The sequence below is a fragment of the Lepidochelys kempii genome, chromosome 17 (assembly GCF_965140265.1).
Source record: "Lepidochelys kempii isolate rLepKem1 chromosome 17, rLepKem1.hap2, whole genome shotgun sequence".
Lineage (NCBI taxonomy): Eukaryota > Metazoa > Chordata > Testudines > Cheloniidae > Lepidochelys > Lepidochelys kempii.
Window position 1 is genome coordinate 16345943 of NC_133272.1, and position 23153 is coordinate 16369095.

Genomic DNA, 23153 nt, shown 5'->3' on the forward strand with positions numbered 1-23153 from the left:
GATGAAAGATGATTAAAGCAAAAGCAATGAATATGCAAATGTGTGTATGTATGTGTAATAAAAGGGATAACCAAATAAAGATTATTACAGCTTGTGCGAAAATACATTTTTCTTTATAAAAAATGGTCTTTTTGATGAAAGATATTTTAGTGAGAAAACTTACATTTTTGTCAAAAATTTTCAGGTTGTTGAAATAACCAGATTTTCCCCCCACTGCCCTGTGTTTTTGATAAAAGCACAAAACATTCTACTACAAAGTCAGACAATAATTAAAATTGTTTTTCAAGGAAACTAAAGGGACTTTCTTCCCCCCTCTCCCCAAGCTTTACTAAAAGAAGGTTGAGGGGAGATATGATTGCTCTCGATAAATATATCGGAGGTATAAATACCGGAGAGGGAGAGGAATTATTTAAACTCAGTACCAATATGGACACAAGAACAAATGGATATAAACTGGCCACTAGGAAATTTAGATTAGAAATTAGACGAAGGTTTCTAACCATCAGAGGAGTGAAGTTTTGGAATAGCCTTCCAAGGGAAGCAGTGGGGGCAAAAGATCTATCTGGCTTTAAGATTAAACTCGATAAGTTTATGGAGGAGATGGTATGATGGGATAACATGGTTTTGGTAATTAAATATTCATGGTAAATAGGCCCAATGGCCTGTGATGGGTTATTAGATGGGGTAAGATCTGAGTTACCCAGGAAAGAATTTTCTGTAGTATCTGGCTGATGAATCTTGCCCATATGCTCAGGGTTTAGCTGATCGCCATATTTGGGGTCGGGAAGGAATTTTCCTCCAGGGCAGATTGGAAGGCCCTGGAGGTTTTTCGCCTTCCTCTGTAGCATGGGGCACGGGTCACTTGCTGGAGGATTCTCTGCTCCTTGAAGTCTTTAAACTACGATTTGAGGACTTCAATAGCACAGATATAGGTGTGAGGGTTTTTTTTTTTTGGTAGGAGTGGTGGGTGAAGTTCTGTGGCCTGCGTTGTGCAGGGGGTCGGACTAGATGATCATAATGGTCCCTTCTGACCTAAATATCTATGAATTTACAGATTATGTAGCATTTCCAATGCGGCTGGCAAGTTGAACTGTTAATACTTGAGCTCTGATCTGCTCCCCACTAATGGCCTGATCTGAGTCAGAGCTGTTCACCTAACTGTAAATATATAGATTTTCCATTAATTTACAGTGTAAAGAAATATTGGCCAGGATTTGCCCCTCCAGTGTCACTCCAATTTTATGTCCATGCAACTTCATTGAAATGAAGACCTGTTTCACCAGATACAGCGACATGACCGGTCTATGAACTCAGTGTCTGTTACTCTGGTGGAGAGAGTGCTTTATAAGTGACACACTTTTCAATTAATCTAAGGCCTGATGGAAAGGCTATGGAAGTCGATTGTAGCCTTTCCATTGACTTAAATGGGCCATAGCTTTGGTTCTATAGGATTAAGAGGGTCTTCAGTATTGCACAAGCTTGTGCTTGACCTCTGTACAAGGGTGTATTTCACCCAGCTACATCAGTCGTTAAACTCATATGCAAGTTTCTCACCTCCTGGCAACTCCCATCAAGGGTCCCTAAATGTTTTCCTAGCTATTGCATTTGCCATCCCTAAAGCATGCCATCCACAAGCAATGCTGGCCAAGCAGACAGAAAGCAGTAAACAAAGGAGGCAGCATTTGGTTATTTCCATGCATGGCCGATCACCAGTTGTAAATACTTTTTTAAAAATAAAGTAGCTGTGTGTTTAACTGCAAACTATGTGTTTCTCCTACTTCTCGGAACTGTTGGTAGTTTAAAAACTGGGCAGGAGACTGAACTATTCTAATAGTGAACTGGAAAGGATTGGGAGAAAGCCCTGCAAGATATTTCCTGTGATACCACCTCCCAAGTGCTTTTACATGTGGGCTTTGACGTCTGAAAGTTTGTCACAACTAAAACAAAGCTGGTCTCCAACAGGCCCACCTATGGCCAAGAGGCTATCATATTTCCTATGTCACCGCTAGCAGGTGTTGACACCAGAGATGAGGGGCTGAGGAGAAGTCCAGGGCTGACCTTGAAAAGACAGGAGGATGGGAAATCAACTTGTTCTAAATCAAGATACGGGCAAGGCTGAGATGGGAACTTCACAGGCGAGCCCATGTGGGTATTAATTCATTACAGGTTCAAACAGAGAAAAGCAACGAACTTTGTTTGGGACGGTGGATTAAATTCTGAAAGACTGAATACAGCTGATGACTTAAAATCAATAAAGCGTAATCTCTGTGTTACAAGAAGCTACTGAGAGAATTCCCAGATAGAGCTCCAGAGGATCTTTAATTGCACATACAGCAAAACAAATCTCACCTCTTTTCATTCTCCTTCAAAGATATAGTTTGATGTCTGTCCATACTTTCCTTTGACACATTCTAGCTACTTACAAAACAGCTTCATGGAGGAAAAACACCAACACATTCTTCAGTATATAATTCCCCTAGCTGGATGTCATTCTAATTGGAACACACACTCCAAGATGTTTGAACTACCTACCCATTGCTTTGCATTCATCCATTTCCCACACCACTGTAAAGAAGAGTTGGGACTATGTACTGCAAAGAAGGGAGTAAGTAGGTAGCCAGAAATTAAAAGAGATCTGCAGTGAATGTTGAATGTTTGTTCCCAAGTTCAGCCAGGTCTTTGGGCAGATTACAATGCTTCACTTCAGTAAGGACAGAAGTTTGGAACCAAGAATCCCCAAATGTCACTCTTTTAGGAGAGGTAATGGGCTGATCGATCCTTAGGAGAGGTCTTGTCTATGATTTAGCAAGTGATGGCCTGCAATTGAGGCAATGCAGCCACACCAATCTGCAAGTGCAGGCTTGGAAAGTCCTATTTTACACCATCTGGGCTCACTGCTGCTTGAAGCCAGTGTAAACTCAACCAGTACAAACTGCAGCTTTCCTTCTGTACACTTGGGGTTTTTTCACCAGTACAGATTATCCCTGCAAGATGGGAGGATCCCAGAGCCCAAATGGCTACCTTGCAATTAAACAGCCCCTTAGCCCCATGAGCCTGAACCAGCTGGCACAGGCCAGCCACAGGTGTCTAATTGCAATATAGACATACCCTAGGTGGTGCTGTCCTGGCTGAATACAAAGTGTAACTCTTCTAGTTTGATAAAATACTAGCTGGTTTAACAAGTCTAGAGATGATGTCATAGCACCAGAAAGAGCTTACCTCCCACCCACCACTTTTTGTCAGTTTTTGCTTTTATTTGGCATGACACTTGAAAGGAAAAATAGAAACAAACAGACCACAGGAAATCCCATATGAAGGGATCGTTAAACTTGGAAACCAAGCTTATTTGTCCCTTTCTGTGCGCACATTATAAAAATCCCTAGGCATCCATGATGGAAAGAGTTTGAGGAGCTTTGAACCTCAAAACCAGGGACCATCTGTCAGGAATGGAGCAGATTCTATGGCAGATCTGCTCCTTGTTCCAGCTGTAAATCGGAATGAATGCAGCGGGGGTATTTCACTCTTATCACCGGACTCCTCAATAGGTCTGTGTACTCTCTTCTTTTTTTTTTTTAAAATAGCATTTAAAAAATACAAGATCCACCTTCAAGATGGCCCCTCTGTTTCTTTTCAGTTGTTCTCTCGGAACAACTGGGTGTTGTTCTCTCAAGGGTGGCACTTGAGAGACCTAGCCCTCAGCTGTGACAAAGCCCAGTTGGAGTAGAGAAGAAAGTTTCTTGGATGGGAGTGCCAGCTGACTCGAGCATGCAGAGCTTGGGCTAAGGGACAGTTTAATTGCGGTGCAGATGTTCAGGCTCAGTCCCTTAGCCCAAGCTCTGCAAGCCCGAGTCAACTGGGTATTTACTTGCGGTGATTAGAGCGGGAGAAACTGGAACTCTGGGCAATACTCATTATATTAAGTTCTGGTCGTTTTTGGTATTCCTCCACCAGACACACAGTTACTCCATGTATGTGTCCATGAACAAGGGATGCTCCATTTCCTTTTTGCTGCAAGTAGATAACAGACCTTCAGAACACACAAGCAACCCACAGAGGAATCTATGACTCCTCTCTTGTTTTTATGACAGACCCTGTGTTTATCAAGCAGCAATGATCATTCACTCCCATCCAAGCAACTTTCTTCTCTACTGCATCTGCGAGCTAAAAGTAACAGATATTTAAGAGGGTCCTAGATTAGCATTTTAAAAATGCGGGAAGTTTCAAGGAAATACCGCCAGGATAAATGTGTGAATTAGGAGCCAGCTGTCCTCATTCAGATGCCATGGAACTCCACCCGATTCACCAAACAAGCAAGGCTTGGACCACATTAAATGAGAAATTAGGGCAACGGCAACTTTCCCCACACTGGTAAAGTGAGTGCATCATTAGAGCTATGTAACTTCCTGACTGACAATACATACTTAGTCATTGCTCTGCTTAGGCAAATAGGCATCTCCTCTTACCAGGTTTGGGGATGAGTCCTTGAAAAGGCCTGGAAAATACAAGGAGAAAAGAATACTTAGAATGAAGCCAAGGCAGAAAGCAGGCATGCCTACGACTGGCGATTGTTGTGAACAGCAGTGATACTGGTTAGTCATTATTTGTAAGTTAGTGACGAGGCACCGATCATGATCAGGCCCCATTGCGATGGATGCTGTTCAAAGGTATGAAGACATGGTCCCTGCTCTGATGAGCTTATACTTAATCTGAAGCACCATGCAAGAGAGGCAGCTGGTCCAATAGGGGAAAAGAAAGCACTAGGCTGGGATTCCAGAAGTTGGATGCTCTTCCCAGCTCTGTTACTGACGTACTGCGGGACCCCGGACAAGCTGCTTCCTGGCTCTCTTTCCATTCCCTCTCTGTGTCTGTCTTGTCTTTTTAGACACTGAACTCATCAGGGCCAGGCCCGTCTCTCAGTATGTGTATGTGCAGGACCCAGCACAATGGGACCCTGGTATCTCAGTTGGGCTTCTGGGCACGACTCTCCTGGGTAGCATTTTTCATCCATAGATCTCGAAGAGCTTCACAAGGGAGGTCAGCATCAGTATCTCCACTTTGCAGATGGGGAAACTGAGACAAAGGGAGGCGAAACAACTTATGCAAGGTCCCCTAATGACAGAGCGGGGAAAAGAACCCAGGGTCTCCCCAGTCCCAGTCCAATGCCCTAGTCAGTAAGCCACCCTGTCTGCACTCTCAGGAGTTAGCAGGGTTCTGAGCCACAGCCCACTGAAGCCAATGTTAATCTTTCCATTGTTCTCTGCAGGCTTTGGATCAGGCCCTTGTTGCACAGCGTCTGACTGTTCCAACTCATCTGAGAGGTTTTGTTGTTTTTAAAAAAAAAAAAAAGGAACACACACACACACACACACATTCGGTTATACCCTTCCCGAAGCTGCCACTAAACCCAGCCATTGCTGATTGCCTGATTTCCTGGAAGCCACACGGCTGGAGTGACACATAACCCAACTGACCCTGCGTAGCTTGTTGTAATCCTCCCCCACCCCCGTCACACACACACACTTAACAGGGAGCACTCCTCAGTGCTTCCTCGTTAGAGACTTGGCACCCTGCGGTGATGGGAGACAAAGGGTGACTTTTTCATTCCTGTGATATTTACCCAGGTACTTATTTTTAATATAAGCTGGCCCCCTCTAGCAGGCAGCAACTAAACAAAAAGGAAGAAGAGGAAAGGGAGGGGAAACCTAGATTTTATAGCTCACTTCTTTCCGTCAAATTGTTAACTGCCAGCTTAATTGTTGTCTCTCAGCAGGATGGAAGCCGGTGTCATTAGAGTGTATTTATAGCCTTTCCCTTGAGGGGGACTGGCAGCACATGTGATGGATTTAGCCTCAGAGACTTAAGTGCAGGCACATGCAGCGGTCACTGGCACTGGGACCATGTTGTGGGTCGTCCCCCCCTGCCCCCACCCTCAGGCTGCATGGCAAACAGTCCTCACCTTGTTACTGTGAACTTGATTTTGTCAGCCACGGCTAATATTCTCTCCAGGTTCTGAGAGCCAAAAGTGCATGGTTTCCTGAACGGAATTCCAGGGGGGAGCCCCTCTATAATCACAGACCCTGGGTTGCTTTTAATCCGTTTGTACGGCACTTGCACTGGGTATTTGATTCCCAAGGCCTCGCCTAGAAGAAAAACAAGCCATACATGCATCTCATGTTTAGGATTCAAGCAGGATTTCAGGTATCAGGTCCGGCCTCAACTCCTGTTATTCCACACATGTGCAAAATCTCCCCACCTCCCCCCACCCAAAGTGCATGATGGAGTACAGAACCAAATGTGCGAGCTGCTTAATGGAGCATGTCAATCTTTAGATCAAGGACCAGCATTTTCAGGCCATCACCATGGGGACGATCAGAATGGAATGGTCCTGAGGCAAGTAGTGAATGCACAGAGCCGCAGTGAAGAGCTGATGAAGCAAAGGAGAGACAATTAGGGAGCTAAAGCTACATTAAAAAAAAAAAAAAAAAAAGAAGAAGGAAAAAAGATAAAGGGTATCCCAAGCTGGTGATCATACAGTACAGTAGGAAGGATGGAAAGGTAAGTGCTGTTCACTTTGGGACTTTATTTGGGCAATTTCCATTCCATTTTCCTTCCCCGATGTCCATCCGCAGGAGTAAGGCCAGCAGCTTCTGCCTGAGAAAATGCAATCACATGTTGGATGGGAGAGTGCGGCTACATTGGGTAGACTCCCTACGCTCCTTGGACAATGCTCCAAGGGAGGGAGGAAGGTCCAATGGTTAGGGCACTAGCCTGCCACTTGGGAGACCTCTGTTCAGGTCTCTGCTCCACCAGAGACCTCCTGTGTGAGCTTGGATCACATACTCCTCTGTCTCAGTTCCCGATCTATAGAGAATAGCACAGAGGTGTTGGGGGTGGTGCTCAGTGTCACAGTCACATCCCCAAGGAAACACACAGGCAGACAGAAAGGACCTGCCTCCGAAATGCCCTACTCAGTGGCTGATACTCTTTGTTTATACTCATTCCAGTCCTCCCCTCCCCTCCCCACTCTTTCCCTCCACCCCTAGCACCAGGAGTTCAGACGCATCTTCCTGACTCTACAACGCTCTGCTAATGAAATTATCATCTTCATCCTTCAATGCGGGGTGGGGGGGAAATCTGTCTGTGAACTGCAAGTAGCATTAACAAATGATGCATGCTCCCTATAACAAGAATCTTTCCTGCTAAGTCAGAGCACCTACGCTACCAAAGCCTTCAACAAAAGCCACTTATTTCCCTCCTCAGAGAACAGAAACACCATTCTGTTTTAATCCATGCTCAAGTGCCATGTCCCACATGTGACCCTCAGAACAACAACTGCTCTAAATGGAAAGGGGGAAGACGGATGAAACCACCTAGGGAGAAGTTATCAAAACAGAAATTCAGAGGAACAGGGAGATAGGAAAGGGAGAAGACACAGAGAAGGTAAAGATTCAGGGAAAAAAGAAAATCACCCTGATCTCTCACCATATTTCTTATTGAAGAGATCTTGGACTTGCTCCCTTAGAGTGTTAGCAATATCTATTCTCGAAAGCCTGGCGTCATAATTTTCTGTAAAGTAAAGAAACAATTATGGACTTTGGATGTTCAATTAAAAGGCACTCCATGACTTTTAAGTAATACAATTTTCTAATTATAGGAAAGTCTTCATCTAGCAATTAACCAGTTCCTAGAGTAGGCCATTCACAGTCCTTAGAAACCAAAATAGTTTCAAGAGAAATTGATATTTTTCTCCTGGTCTCGAAGAACGCTGAGCAAGAACTGCATTAAATCTGGGATTCAGTCATCGTAATTACTGACATTACACAAAATAACCAACCTCAAGCCACGCTCCGCAAAAGGCAGGAAGCATTCTGAACTGGTGCTCTAAGGGATGGTTCTGCAGAAGAGATCCCGAAGAAGTCAGGGACCTGGTTACTGCAGTCAGCCCTGGTGCTCAGGAATTAGCTAACCAAGGAGGCAGGAATGTTGTGGACAACTCTGACTCTGGGTTGACTCTGTTTATACCAGAGCAGTGATAAGTCAGCCACAGGGAAAAACTCAGAAAGTCCCAGCACCACCACAAACAGTTCCTTTGTGAGGGCTGCCCAGGCTGCGTCTCTGCTGTGAGCTAGGGGCGTGATTCTCCTGCTCACGCACACATATACTCACGCTAGCTCTCATCAAGCGAATGCAACCATAAAGAGCAGCGTGGTTGCGATAACACAGGTAGCAGCCGCTGAGGCACGGCTGAGGTACGTACTCGGCACAGCTAAAGCAATGCCTTCACTGCCATGACACAGGTTACCGCAGCAGCAGGGCTATTTATACTCATGCTGGCTCGATGAGCACCTTGGGTGCCCTAGGGCCACACTCAGACTACCCCACGAATGCATGTCCCGCCTTATACCAAGTCGGAGTTCAGATTGGCACGAAAGATTCAGACGGCATGTTAGGGGACATGAACGTTTGGCACTTTGTCTAGGAAAGGCAAATGGGCGCACCACTTGCTTACCCTGGGTTTAAATCTGGCTGCGTGAGTAGCTAATTCCAAGTAATTGTTCATTCTAGGTCTGCTCCACAGTCAATGGGGGTGTCTCCACTGATTTCAACAAGCCCTGGATCTGGCCCTTCAGCTGCGAAGGTCCGTGCGCTTTGCCGAGAAATAACGTACACAGCGTGGCACTCGAATAGCTCTCAACGCTTGCCTTTCTCAAGGCTCTGGCTATACGGCGTGGTTTTAAAAGCACAGCTGTTTCTCCTTTACAGTCGTGGGGATGCCATGACAGTGCCACCAGAGGCTGGACATACTGGGAAGAAAAAGCCAACTCTGGTCTGTGAGAAGGCCTGTGTGCATGAGACTTGGCAGCAAGTGCAGTGCCGTTCTGGCGAGCACTGTAGAGCTGAACGGTACGTATGTAAATATCAGCAGGGTTGAAAAGCCCCCAAAATGCAAACCCCAAGGCTCAGAGTTTTAATTTTGTGCCTTGCAAGGTCAGATTGAGAGATAAGTCAGTCATGCAATTATGGCATATTCCTGAATGTCTCTCAAACCCTCTGTGTTCAGAGCTTGCCCAGACTTTGCCTCGTCCCTCCTTTTGATCCTTCCTGTCCTGTCGCCATACTGCTTCCTCTGTCTTCTCCCTCTAGCATCAGCTTTGGGCCCTTCTTCCACCTGCCTGCCAAGCCTTTAAACCACACTGCTGCCTGGAGCCTTTGCTAATTCATCTCCTCAACGACAGTACTTCCATGCCATTACATGAACCGCGTGTTGTCTTCTGCGGGACAGATCACTAGTGCTCACCAGGGCAGCCAGGAGGAAGAATGCTCTTGTGGTGAAGGTTCCACCCTGGGATTCAGTTCTCTGCCCCACTGCATGTCTGACAAGTCATTGTTATGTCTGGGCCTCATTTTCCACATCTGGGAAATGGGGTGATAACACTTCCCTCCCTCCCTCCCAGCAGTGCTGTGCAGATATATACACAGTAGTGACTGTGGCATGCACCAACACTGTGCTGATGGGGGTCATACTAGTACCTAGACAGACAGGGACTGGCTCTCATGCTGTAAATGCCACTATACACAGATATGTTAACAAGAGCTGAATGAGAGGTCGAGTACTGCCCTCTCCTCTCTTACCACAGCCAAGTACGTTCCAACCCCCATATGGTTTTATAGAAGACTGGCATGGAAAAGCTCTTTTAAATGCACTTCAGACTCACTGGAGATCTTCCCAGATGCTGCCCACTCTTACCTTGAAAGCCCTGTCTCTTCACAGCTTCATCAACAAGGGAGTCACTGGAGTCTCTCTCGCTGGCTGCAAAGACAAGGGACACGGCAAGCAGCGTTAGGGCCACCTGTGCAACTGAAGCAACAACAAACAAGGCCCTAATTTTCGTCCGCAGCTCCCAGTGCACTGACTGTTCACAGCACTCTGAGAAATCAGGCCTAAAAGACTACAGAGGAAGGAGAAGGAATGCAGTGCTCTGGAAACGGTTTTGATTCCTTTCATGCTTCATTATGGGTGCCCGGGGTTATCTGAAAGTTTCAGAATCCTACCCATAGCTCCTGGGCTGTCAGAGGTAGTCTCCTTCACTCCCTCCGCAAGAAGCTCTGGTCTGGAAAACATTGAAAATCAGATGAAGAGTGAGTGAGGATCCATTCCTGTAATCCTTCAAGTTCCTACTGCTACAATCTGTCACTTAGGAGAACACTCCTGTGCCCACAAACCCAACATACACATCTGGCTAACGCAATTTTAAACCTCCTGCAGTACAATAGGGTAAGCTTGCAAAATCATTTTCATGCCAGAAGAGTCTTCAGAGAGCCAGTGTAACACCCTATGGGATAAAATTAAGTTCAGAGCTGCTGAGCATCTTATATTGCATGCAAGTACAATGCAGTTCCCCTCCATAGACCATGCAGTGCAGAAAATTTTTTATGATAAAAATGAACCAGGATAGGACACTGCTACCTGTTACAAACCCCACATACAGGTGTTCAAAGTTATACTACAGAGAACTAGATTTAAAGGAGTGGGACAGGTAAGAAGAGAAACCACAAATCCCAAACCCGCTGTCAGTTTACAGATCAAGTACTGGTTGGATGCCAACCAAATTCTGCGCCCAACTTTTACTTTCCATGTCAGCTGTCATTGGGCTTGCCTCCACTATTCCCCTCATCTGCGAGGGAGAGGTTGTGCCCAAGAGCAGATTAACACATTGCTAGCAGCCAGAACATGAGCACTAACAGCACCTCCTCAGCAAGCCAGACAATCCAGAGTTTGGAATCATTCCGAAAGAGACAGTAAAAGGTGTTTGAGGCATAAATACCAGACATCTCTAGAACTCTGACCCTAAAAGCCTGTCACTGGGCAGGACCAGAGAACGTGTTCCAACATCTCCTCTATGCCCCCTCTCATCCAGTCAAGCTTAGATGTCTTATCAATTTATTTCATCTGGTTGGGGAAATTAAAGACAATCTCAAACTGGATTTCTACAAAGCTAAAGGCCTGCAATTATGCCATCTATGGCCGTGATTAAATCAGGTCATCTAAGATAAGAAAAACTAGGCTGGATTAGCATTTCGACGGGAGACCTCCAAGGAATTGGATGGGAGACCTCCACCTAGGGGAGTTAGATGCCAGCCTGCCATTGAAATGAGTGGGGGATTATAAAATCTAATTCCCCTCGGTGCTGCAGGAAGTTTTGCTGCTCATGCAGTAAAATGATTTCCTCCATTTAATTCCACATGGCTATAATGTCCTGGCATGGCGTTATGGACCATTCAATTGCTGGAGGTGTGGCCTGTCACGAGAGATGTAAAACCAAGCCTCTGCCCATTTGTGGTCATGGACTATCCTGTGGTGCTTTCCTCGGCACTTATGGACAAATTATAACTGCAGTTTCTAATGGATACAGGATTCTTCTCTCCTTCCTGATCTATGCTGTTGTGTCATCTTGCTGTTGGCTGCTTTAACAGTTACTCTATTTTAGTTGAGGCTAAAAACCGATGCATGTGTAAGTCATAGTCCCCCCACGCTCAAACACATCCTTGTTACTAGTGGAGATGGAACCTGGGATGTTCACCACTAAAAGCACCGTCTTCTACTGTTGGAGCCAAAGAAACAACTCCATCACCTGGCAGCAACAGCAGGCCTTAATCCTCTATATACACTAGCCACTAGATGGAGACCTAACATACTCAGCCAGCAGGTTATACATATATACAAAGTTTTATATAATCAGTCTGCACACGGCTTTGTTCTTACTCTGGAGGAAAGGCCTTATATAAACACAAGACTGTCACATAGCCTCTTATCCTGCAAATTCAAATGCATCAATCCACACTTCCAGGAAAGTTCTGCAGTCAGCTCTTCCCTGCAGGCAATGACTTTGGACTCCAAGAGCAATGACTTAAGTAGTACTTGAAGGTCACAGGCTTTGTATCCTACTACAAATCCTTTGAGCCAAACAGTGCCATGCCACGCCTCCCCCCTGCAAAGCACATGAGGAGGAGAGCAACAATATCATCCCTTCCTTTGAGAAATTGTTCAAAGTAACCATTTGATTGCTTTCGCAGGGAACATTTATTGAAGAAGATCAAGCTCTGGACGTGTTCCAGGTAGTTTATGGGACACAGGGTCTCTTCTTTAGAAGTAAAAGCACAAACAGTAGCATAAGGTGCAGCCTCCCCAGCAGTTTTGCAGATACTGTACCAATCAGAGGTTAACCAGACTTGCCTTACCTCTTAATGACAAACTGGATGCTGTTGCTAGCTTGCAGTATCTTTTTCAGCTTCGCAATCCCAAAGCAGTTAGGACGCCGGAGTAAGATGCCTTCAGGCAAACCCACCACAAACAGGTCTTCTGGGTACATCAGGAACTTGGCGTAGGGGACTTTGACAGGCTCCGAAATTCCTATGGCTTTAGCTGAGTAAGGATCAAGTCTGATTAGTTCATTTGGCCTTCAAGTTGGGCTCAAGTAAAACTGACATCACACCCTATATTTTGGGGGGAGGTTCAAAACTGACATCACACCCTATATTTTGGGGGGAGGTTTTTGTTTTGTTTTTTTTTTTTACACACACACACACAGACACACACACACAGACACACACACTTCTTTATGAACCTGACTCATACAGACTGTAGAACACCCTATGGAAAGAAGAGAAAATCTACAAAAACTATCCTGGGTCGTCTTCTGAATTTGCTTGTTAAATGTAATGTGTAACCTGCCTCTCAACAATGCACTTGTCAAAAGGGGTTTCCTGGAAATGTTGGCAGACATTCTCTTAAAGCAACAGGGACCCCCATGTCTGTATCCACATAGAGCTCCCTTGCTCTCTGCAATTGCCCGATTTCTGGAACAGAAGGGGGAATTGCACCCGGAATCACCATATTGTGACAGTTCTGTAGTGCAAATGTAGCCCCCTGGTGGAGTCTGTTACAGGCCTTCCTCTGGGCCATCTTGACCAACACACAGCTTTTGAACTTCGGACCTCCACAGCTAAATGCACAAACTGCTACAACTTGAGCTAAAGAGCTCAAGCTCCCCAGCTGGGGCTGTCACAGACTCCTATCCTCTGCAGATCAGCACAGAGCTAACCATATCACATGCACTCACCAACGGGTTACACAAGCCAAGCCATGGCTATACACAGCCAAGAACCAAGTTCTAGAGTGGTCTTAGGAAACTTTCTACTGTCACAGAGGTGATCTGGGAGAACTTAATGCTGGTGAAAGGCACTGGACTGACAGGCCTGCTGACTGGAATCCTCTATGTTAAACATGCTGCACCAACACGCCTTAACTTTGATGCGGAGAGACAACTTTGACAGGCAAGAGAGGAGCTCCAGGACACATTCAGCCCCCGGCCACTCCATTGAGACTAGCACCAAGGGTAGGAGCCAGTGACAACGCATGCAATGGTTTTGTGATGAGGACACTCATCCACTAGGAACTGGACTGAGGACACAAGCTCATTTCACACATGGCTCAAGCTTCAAAAGCGCTTGGCTCACAGCAGCTCTGGGGAGAAAGTGGGGATTGCTCCATTGCGTTCATTGGGAGCCCAGCTCTTTTGAAAATCCAGCCAATAGGCTGCTGAATAGCCATCACAGAGCAAACGCTTTTGGTCAAAAAGAAAAAAAAAATAAAACCCTGGGCTGAAACATGACCTAGCAATTTGGAGTTGACAGGCTCCACTGATTGCCAAACCTGGGAGTAATCCAGTTCCAACCGGAAACCTATTGTTAAGGCTAAAGCTCTTTAATAAACTAGCGTCACCAGGAACAGAACTTCTCTGCAGATCATTTCAGTCTTGCAGAACAATGGCAAACCAATTTATTTTGACCATCCTAGAAAGCTCTTCCTGTTTTAAAGATTCCTTCTGATCGAAAGCTGCCCACACTTAACGTGGAACTGAAATGCTTTCTAAATACATACAAAAACCCCATAACCCCACTATCACCCACCAACCCAATTTAAGATCCTAATTCAATCCACAGAATGGAAGGGTTAGGCTTAACATGACAAATGAGTACATTTTTAAACACATTTGAAAACCCATTTCCTCTTTCTTTTAACAGTCAAGACCTCAGCTCAGTGGAGGGTGTTTCTCCAGCAAAACTTGCCCATATCAGCTAAAGCAGCTTAAGGGTTGCAGCTCCCCTGCTCTGCTTCTGGTGTTTGTGACATCAGCCCTTGTGGGAGAAACACAGAACCTTGAATTCTGGTTGTGACAGGCCCAGAAAACTTTTTTATTCTCAAAAGATTCTTGTAATTTTCCAAGTCCCTTGTATTCTGTTCAGTGGTTAACGTGTGTGTGTGTATTTAGTTTTTAAGTACATTTCAGCTCACACAAAAAGTGTACCCCCACGTTCGCCCTGAACTCAATCAAGATCCGCTACCAACTCCTGCATGGTGATAAAAATACACAATAATGCTTAGCAGCTTTTTAAAGCGCTTTTTACCCAGAGATCTCCACCTGCTTTGCTAAAATGGGCAGACCAGAGTCCTATTTTACTGAGGGGGGACACTGTGGAAGAGAATGGCATTTTCTCAGGAGAAGTGGGAAGCACTTTTGAAAATCTGGACCCAGATGAGTTTCTCAAGGATACATGGTGTAAGAATAGAACCCAGGTTTCCTGGCTCCCAGTCCAATGCTCTATCCACTGGACCACGTTGATGTACTGCACTGGTGACCTTTTATACTCCCCCCAATACCTTGGCACACTCCAGAGCAATCTTATTGAAAAGGCTTCCTGAAATTTTCCAAACAGAAAAGGAAAATACTCCAGCCCTTTTCCACTGTGGTAGAAAGTTTGTGGGTCACTGAGGCAATTCATGGGCAGGTAGTAGCCAGCCTAGACGTTTTTTTTCAGGAAATCAAGAGGAAGAGTTGCAATTGCAAGGTCCAGTGAGAATCCCAATGCATTTGTAAGCCCAGCAGATAGCAAATGAACAAATTAGACTTCATGTTCAGTCAACAACCGGTTTGGAAACAGCAGGTAACAGCTCTGAACAATTAACTAAGTTCTCAGCTCCCTGAGTCAGCGACCCACGCTCGGCATTAAGAACAATTGTTAAGGAACATCTTACCATAGCGCGTGTTGAACAGAGTTTCAACTTGCTTCCTCAAATGACTTATAACGTCACCTAGGCCATCTGGAAAACAAGAGAAACACACTGACAAATAAACCACTTCTAACTCCAGAGACGTACAACAAAGCTGTTGGGACAGCCCTATTCTACACTGACCTGGAGAGGCACTCTTAACCCTTTGCCTGCGCTCCTTTAAAGTCAGTGCCATTCCTTGCAGCAGCTACCGCCAAACTCCATCCGCACCAGGGATGGGGGAGTGACATCACGAAGAGTCACTGGCAAGGCCTCACAGCTGACAAAAGGTCAAGTGGCTCTTGTGACTAGTGAAGCTGATCTGAGCTCCCAGGCAAGATGGGTTTTCCCAGTCTCCTTTAGCCCTAGGGCAACATCGCAGACTCCTGACAAGGCACTATAGGTTGACGGGACGAGTGTTTTTCAGAGGTAGCAGCGCTGTGTCAGATCAGAGCATGGACTGCGTGATGTGAATGGAACCACAGATGGGTTGGAAGGATTCCTCAATCCCATTGTTTTGCATCTGTCTCATTCTTGACAGTTATATAATTTATTTCTCCCATGCAGTTTTATTTATCTACTGATGATCATATATTGATATCCTTTTACCTCCCTGTTAAACCGTAGGACAGTGTCACAGCCAGTGGGAAGTGCCATGATTTTCATTCATATTGTCTCTCTATTTTCACAAGTATGTTGTTGTTTTAAAATGCCTTATTTACTTCTGTACATGCTACTAGTCGATCTCGTCATATTTATGGCAACAGGATTTCTTGCTGTTATTCACTCAGCCCAATACTGTTTGTTAAGCAGAGATCCTCTTGCTGACTAATGGCAGCAGAACAAAAGTACCATAAGCGCAGGCACAAACACTGGTAATTGTTTGTTTAAAAAGGTCTCATCCACACAGTAACAGGTTAAAAATAAAAACATTAAAATTAAAAATTCAGATAAAAGTCACCAACAATTTAACTATTTGAGAGAGGTCAAAAGATGCGCTCTGTCCTTTAATTTTTAGTCATATAGTCCACACAGTCAACCTATGGCACTCATTCCTATAGGATGAAAAGCATAACTGGATTAAAAAAAGAATTAGATAAGCTCATGGAGGATAGATCCAACAGTGGCTATTAGCCAAGATGGTCAGGGATGCAACCCCATGCTCCAGGGGCCCCTAAACCGCTAACTTCCGGAAGCAGTGACTGGACAACAAGGGATGGATCACTCAAAATTGTCCTATTCTGTTCATTCCATCTGAAGCATCTGTCACAGGCCACTGTCAAACGATAGGCTACTGGGCTACATGGACCATTGCTCTGACCCAGCGTGGCTGTTCTTCTGCAGGAAAACATCAGTTTGGAGAGTAGAAAGGAACAATGGGATCAAAATAAACCCACAGTGAACCTATATTTATTATTCTAATTTGTATTACAGGTCCCAACTTAGATCAGGGCACCCGTGTGCTAGGTGCTGTACATACACAGAGCAGACAGTCTCTGTCCCAGCATGTTTACAATCTAAACAGAGAAGACAGACAAAGGGTGGGAGGCGAAGCAGAGGCAGGGAGGGGAAGTGGTTTGCCCAAGGTTACACAGTAAGTCAGGGCAGATCCGGGATTAGAGCACAGGTCTCCTGACTCACACATCGGTGCTGTACCTACTAGACCATGCTGTCTCTCTGACCAATAATGTTCTTATATAGACTAGAATAAACTGTATGGATAATTATCTGAGATAGGTGTGTACTCAAGTCCTCAAGAATTAACATTTTTTCAGAAAAATAAAAAGGGTGACCTTCGATACAAGGCCGATGTGACTTGAATCAAAGTTCACAACATTCTCACATTGTAACCTCTCCATTTTCAATCTCTCTCCCTTCACGCCAACACAGCACAGGACTCATTCTTCACTCTTGGACCACTTAGAGATAAACAGGCCTACGACACAACACTGAAACACTGAGAATTTGTGCTCCAAACCCTGAAGAGTTGTTTCCGTTTTTGTTGTTCAGTTAGTCTCTGGTCCAGTCAGGAAGGCATTTCCCACCTTCACTACGAACCTCCACGCTACTCTGTGGCCAGATGAGCAGCTGATTGGGATGGCCAATATTTCTCACTTTGGGGAGGTGTACAGCCTCTGCTAATTCAGGGCTTGCTCCTGCATCATATAAGTCACCGGGAGCTTTGCTACTAACCTCAGTGAGCACACAATCAAGCTCTTAGTGACATGACTGGCGACAGACTACAATAGTAAATGATTGAATCAGACAGGGCATCACTGCAATTTATACTTAAAAAATAACCCCCAAACCTGCAACTGATACCACTGTTGTGGCAAGTAGATTTGCTGGGATCGATTCTCAGCTGGCACAAACTGGAGGGATTTCACTAATGTCAATGGAGTGACGTTGATATACAATCAACCAGGCCAGATCTGACGATCTGGTCATTGAAATACAGAGATGTGCTTCTGAACAAGGTAGTTGGGAAGCTAATTACCTTGCCAAGGATTTAGAAGGTCCATCCAATGCAGTCTGTCTACAGCCATCTGTTTTCTCTTGTTTTATACTCCGATTGGGAGCTCACTGGGGAAGGGACTGTCTTTTTGTTCTGTGTTTGTTCAGCCCTAGCAAAATAGGGTCCCGGTCCATGACTGGGCCCTTTGATAATACAAATCAATAATAAAATAAAAGAGAGCTGTTTTAATCAGGCTTTAAACAAACCTGAGATTATCAGAGGATAAGCTGGCCTGCTTTTATTACAAATTCACTCTTACCTTCCATCGGCTTTTCTTCGTGTCTTAAGTCCTGGCTGGGCTCTTTATCTGAAACTGGAAGGAAAGCAAAGGTTTAGCAGTTTCTCTTGCATAAATCAGTCAATGTTCCCCAAGACAGCTCAAGGAGCAGGCATGAGAATTTGCTTGAGGCTAGAATGAGGGATGAAGATAGCTAGCTAGAGCATCTGGCTGTAAAAGGAATATATTCCTCCTATGCTGGGGAAAAACAGTCCAGTGTATAGCCAGCATTTCCCAGATAACAGAACAGCACTAAGCAGAGAAGTTTGGGGACTGCTCCCACACCCCCGCTTCAGTCAACAGAGCACAAAGCTGAGTGACACAGGACACGCCTTCTGATCCATCTTTCTGACAGTCTGTAAGGGCACTGTCTGGTCCCCAGCAAGCAAGGGGTTTACCTCGGCTCAGATTCACATCCCCTTTCACAGGTCCCCAGAGCAAAGGCTATAAGGGGGGCTACTTAGGCTGTAGGAAGGTGGGGAGCTGCCTTTGGGGAAGGTCAGAAAAGGACTAGGTTGAATCCGGGCAAAAACCTTTTCTCGTTCGTCTCCCTCGATTCTGCTTTCTTGTTACAAACATTAACTCTCAAGGAAAGGTCCTTGCTGACTGTGCTTTTTATTCGACTGCTTCCCCATCTTATTTTGCCTTTCACATGGTGCTCATTACGATGGTATCTTACATTCATTTCGCCCCTGTGGAATGTCCTTGAACAAAGTCACTTCCCCCTGTCCCTCTGATTCCCATCCACCTGTGGCCTATTTCGTTATTACGGTTATTTATTATTGGTATTATTGCAGCACCTAGGAGCCCCATAGTGCTAGGTGCTGTACAAACACTACAAAAAACATACTCCCTGCCCCAAAGAGTTTACATCTATTTTTAGATGAGTCCACGGGGCAGGAACTGTCCCTTACTATGTGCAGCAGCCAGGCACAATGGGATCCCAGTCTTGGCATTATTGTAATGCAAATAACAACAGACAATATTTAAATGTGCCATGGGGAAAAAACAAACAAATATTTGACACACTTCGCCTCTGGATTCTCAAACATGTTTTCTATTGGACACAGTTAAGGCAGCTTCAGGGCAACAAGGCTACATGTTTAGGCCAAGACTTTAAGTGACAGGAGCCTCTTAGGCTCCCATTTCCATATTTGTGCTCCCGAATGAGTGACCCAATTTCAGTAGTGCTGACCACCCAGCAGTTCTTACTGGTCAATAGGAGCTGCTGGGTGCTTGGCAATTTTGAAAGGTTAGAACACTTACAGGTGAGTAAAATTGTGGAATTAGGATCCTAACTTCAGGCTCCTATTATTGAAAATCTTGGCGGGAAATTTCTACTCCATTTCTTTCTGATGTTTGTAGAATTTCTGAGCTTTCTAATTCCATTATTTTTATTGGATTTATTTTTTTTTAATTACCTGTTACTGTTTCTAGCATGTAGTTGGAATCGTCTGAAGTCATGCGGCTGGTCACTGGGTCGTGCATTTCATCGGAACTGGGGGATCGGTCTGTGAACAAAGCACCAAAGACAGTTCTGGACAGCCCAGCCACTGTCCCTGGAAGCAGACTTCAGAGCCTTATGGTCATCCACAAGAATTCATGAAAAACTAACCTACCCAATATGAGCCTCTGCATGTTGCTTTGATAAAGGATGCACTTACACAGTCACAAGGGCACGTAGGACCAGAAGCAGGACTACTCACACTGGTCCACATCCTCAAAAGTATTTAGGCATCTAATTCCCATTGAAATGGGAGTTAAGCACCTAAATATATCTTTGAGGATCTGGGCCATTGTGTCTGGAATGTTTTGATGGCAACTCTGCTACCTTTCTCCTATACACTAACACTTGTAAGAGGACATCAGAAACATCTATAAAACCCACTCCACCTTCCCAAATTGGTGAATATAGCATCATCTGCAAAAGTTTCCTTATAAGCCTCACAAAGGTTGAAGGCCAAAAAATGGCTTCATGATGACTTAATATCTAGACATCCAATTTTGGCTTAAAAACATTAATGCTGCTTGACTCCATCGCCCGCTCCTCAGGAAGACCATTCCACCCACTTGCTGCCTCACTCCATAAAAGAATGCCTCCTTAAATTTTTCTTAGATATATGCCCTCTTAATTTAAACCTGTCTCCTCTAATGCTGGCCTCTCCAGTGCCCTCAAAGAGATCTCAAAATTTAATTTTAAAATAAACCTTTAGCTACTTTAAATACTTCAATCAGGTCACTACTTAATCACCTTCTCTAAGGATAAGTAATCCAAATTTCATCGAGGTCTCCTCATATGTGAGCACCTCCATTTTATTAATCTTCCTTGCCCTAAGCTGTACTCTCTCTAATTTAACTATACTGGCCTTCCATTGCCTTATGTGGACTCTGAACTCCAAGTGTCATCTAATCAGGGCTCAAAAACTATGATAACTCAGCTTCCTTAAACTTGTATAAAATACACCTATTAACGCCAGCCATTAGCCTTCTTCTCTCCCATTACATGGCGAGCCGAAAATGAAAATGTTTGATCTAGCAATATACCTGGATCCTTTTTCCTTCCTCTATATTAACTATGGGATCAAGTCCGCTCTCATCAAAATGGTGTAAAATCCAGAGGGACTCCCCTGACTTCAATGGAGTTGCATCAGACTAACATAAGTGGCTCTAATTCAGAATCATCTGAACTGCAGCTGGCGTGGGCATTATTTCTACCCAAGAGCGTCACCCCCCAGTGGGACACACTCAAAGTCACGCTCTTGCTCTAATTCCATCAAGGTTACTCTGTAGTTAATGCTTGTAAAACACATTGGAAATGCACCTTACTAATCACCCCTTAAGATGTTCCTACCATTTGGTGCACTACCGAGCTAAGGTAACAACCCTATAAATACCAGCCCAAGGAATGGTCTTCCTGAGGGAAACTCCTAATCTCCCCTCTTTACTCTCCAGAGCCTACTGTTTTCAACGCTGCTGTCCCCGTTATGGCCTGCGACCACTGGCTCCTCAACAACTCTAGGACCCAATGCAAGAAAGGACTTGGGCCCCGATACTCAGAGATACTTAAAAGGTGCCTATCTTCCACTGAAATTAATCAGCGTTGGGTGCCTAGGATCTGGACCTTGGGTAAGTGCTTAGGTCCTAGTGATTTCAGTGGGATTCAAGCACATGCTTAGCCACCCTTCCTGAACAGGGATGCTTTCCTGAACTGGTGCCCTGGTCAGGAATATAAACACTTGAGGTTTGAGATCTGCCAACCTTATACAACAGACAGGAAACAAATTAGGTGATTTTTGTGGTCTTGCCTTCAGAAACTATTTACCTACTTTGCTGTAGAGGATCCCAACATGGACTGTTAGCCCAGCAGCTTTTCAGGGCGATCATCTCCCCAAAGGTCCATGGCTCATGAATGCACTCTGGGCCCAATCCTGCATGTATCCTTTCAGCCCCTTCTCCGCGGTCTACTCCAAAACCACATGCTTATTGCGCTGGATGCCACCTGACCCAGCTTGCATGGTCTACCTGTCCCTTCCCCTGATCCAACTGATCAATCTAATTCACTCCTGCACACGTTCCGCAAACCAACAACACTCAATGGGCTGGGATAGCCAAACACCAGGGCTAAAGAAAAGACGGGGGACCACATTCTGCTCTCAGTTCCACAGCTATAAATCCATGGTAACCCCCCTAAAGACAAAGGTTTAATCTGGAATTCTATCAGCATACCAGATTGCCCCCTTGTGTCAGGACACAGCTTTTCAGGGTTTCTTCCACTCTAGCACCACAATGGTCTGGCACTTCTGTGGCCCAGCCCTCTGGCCAGATCAGCTCTCCATCTAGTCCCCTTCTGGCATGAACAGAAAAGAAGCTACATCTGAACTCGAAACAGCCACTTGGGCATTAAAGACCATAACTATATCTTCACAGAGAGCCAAAGCAAATCCTACCAAGGTGAGAGGCCTGATCAGGCCAGGTTACTTGGGTTAGGGCAAGGAGAGTGAGCGTTCCCTGTCCTGGGCTTCCTCCAGAACTGGCCCCTTGTAAAAGCTGCCAGCCTTTTTTATCTGGCCTGATGGGCCCTCATTGACCTCGGCCTGCTGTCAGCCCTGCTAAGTTCCAGAGGACCAAGTCTCACTGGTTCTACCTGGGGAACCCACTCTAGGCAATCCCTGGAGAGCTGAAGTCATTGCTCTTCCCTCCAGCAGGACACCTTCTTAGGGTGGGTCATGCCACGACAGGGGGCAGCAAATGTGTGGTCCACCCTACCAATGTGAGTGAGAACAATTCTAGCCCCTGCTACTTTTAGGGATATATATATATAGTGTGTGTGAGTGTGTGTGAGTGTGTGTGAGTGTGTGTGAGTGTGTGTGAGTGTGTGTGAGTGTGTGTGAGTGTGTGTGAGTGTGTGTGAGTGTGTGTGAGTGTGTGTGAAACAAGACTATCTAGCATATGTGCACCACTGATTGCTCACTGGCAGCTTGGTAGCCTTAGAACTGGTTGCTGGGAGCTACTATTTATCCACTTGTATAATGATAAGCCCTAGCCAGATGCAAGCTGCAGAGATGTCACCAGTGGTCCTACAGGGCATATCAGCTAATGAGAGACAGAAGTGACAATAGAACACCAGCTTTCAATAGGCTCAGTTACACCCTTAGGAGCCAACGCACAGTGCTATAGAAACGCGGAGGCCACAATTTAAAGGGATCCGCCTAACACAGCATTTTCCCACACGGGTGCATCCACCCTATAGGTGTTCATCTCCAGAATAAATCAACAGATACAAAGTGAAGTCACTTTAAAATCCCTTCCATACCCACTCCATATTCTTCCCCAACAGGCTGCAACCACTGTTTCCAATTTGCTCCTTCTAAAAGCAAGAATGTCTATGGCTTTCTTTGTACTGGGCTGGGAGTCAGAAAATCTGGATTCTACTCTCAGTCCTGCCATGGATTTGACATGTGACCTGGGACAAATAATTTAACTTTCTGTCTCTCAGTTCCCACCTCAGGGATACTCACTGGGGCTCGGGTGGAGAGCACAGGGATAGAGGAAGGCAATGGTCACCTACTACCTCAGTACTTCTTCCTTATCACTGAAAGAGCAGTGTTAGCATCTGCTCCAGAAGAGTCCGCTCCCAGCCTGCCTGGCCAGAGATGGGACAGGGACAGGGAGACGGTGAAAGGCAAAAAATGAACTGACACAGACCAAGCCCTTGAAAAAACAAAGCCATGTGTTATCCCAAAGGCCTT

The 23153-nt window shown here is 45.3% G+C and overlaps 1 protein-coding gene across 12 annotated transcripts in view; it reads right to left on the bottom strand.

Moving 5' to 3' along the window:
- The window catches only part of GTF2IRD1 (GTF2I repeat domain containing 1), a 173265-nt gene that overhangs the window by 29851 nt on the left and 120261 nt on the right, over nucleotides 1-23153 (bottom strand). For 11 of the 12 annotated variants that reach the window (XM_073315874.1, XM_073315870.1, XM_073315869.1 and 8 more), the window contains 9 exons: nucleotides 19326-19415; nucleotides 17887-17940; nucleotides 15098-15163; nucleotides 12241-12424; nucleotides 10054-10112; nucleotides 9749-9811; nucleotides 7483-7566; nucleotides 5957-6140; nucleotides 4464-4492 (listed from right to left, as the gene is read on the bottom strand). In XM_073315874.1, coding sequence (XP_073171975.1) covers nucleotides 4464-4492; nucleotides 5957-6140; nucleotides 7483-7566; nucleotides 9749-9811; nucleotides 10054-10112; nucleotides 12241-12424; nucleotides 15098-15163; nucleotides 17887-17940; nucleotides 19326-19415 — 813 coding nt within the window. Of the gene's footprint in view, nucleotides 1-4421; nucleotides 4493-5956; nucleotides 6141-7482; nucleotides 7567-9748; nucleotides 9812-10053; nucleotides 10113-12240; nucleotides 12425-15097; nucleotides 15164-17886; nucleotides 17941-19325; nucleotides 19416-23153 lie in introns of all 12 variants that reach the window. The other variant, XR_012155462.1, reaches the window with a different exon arrangement.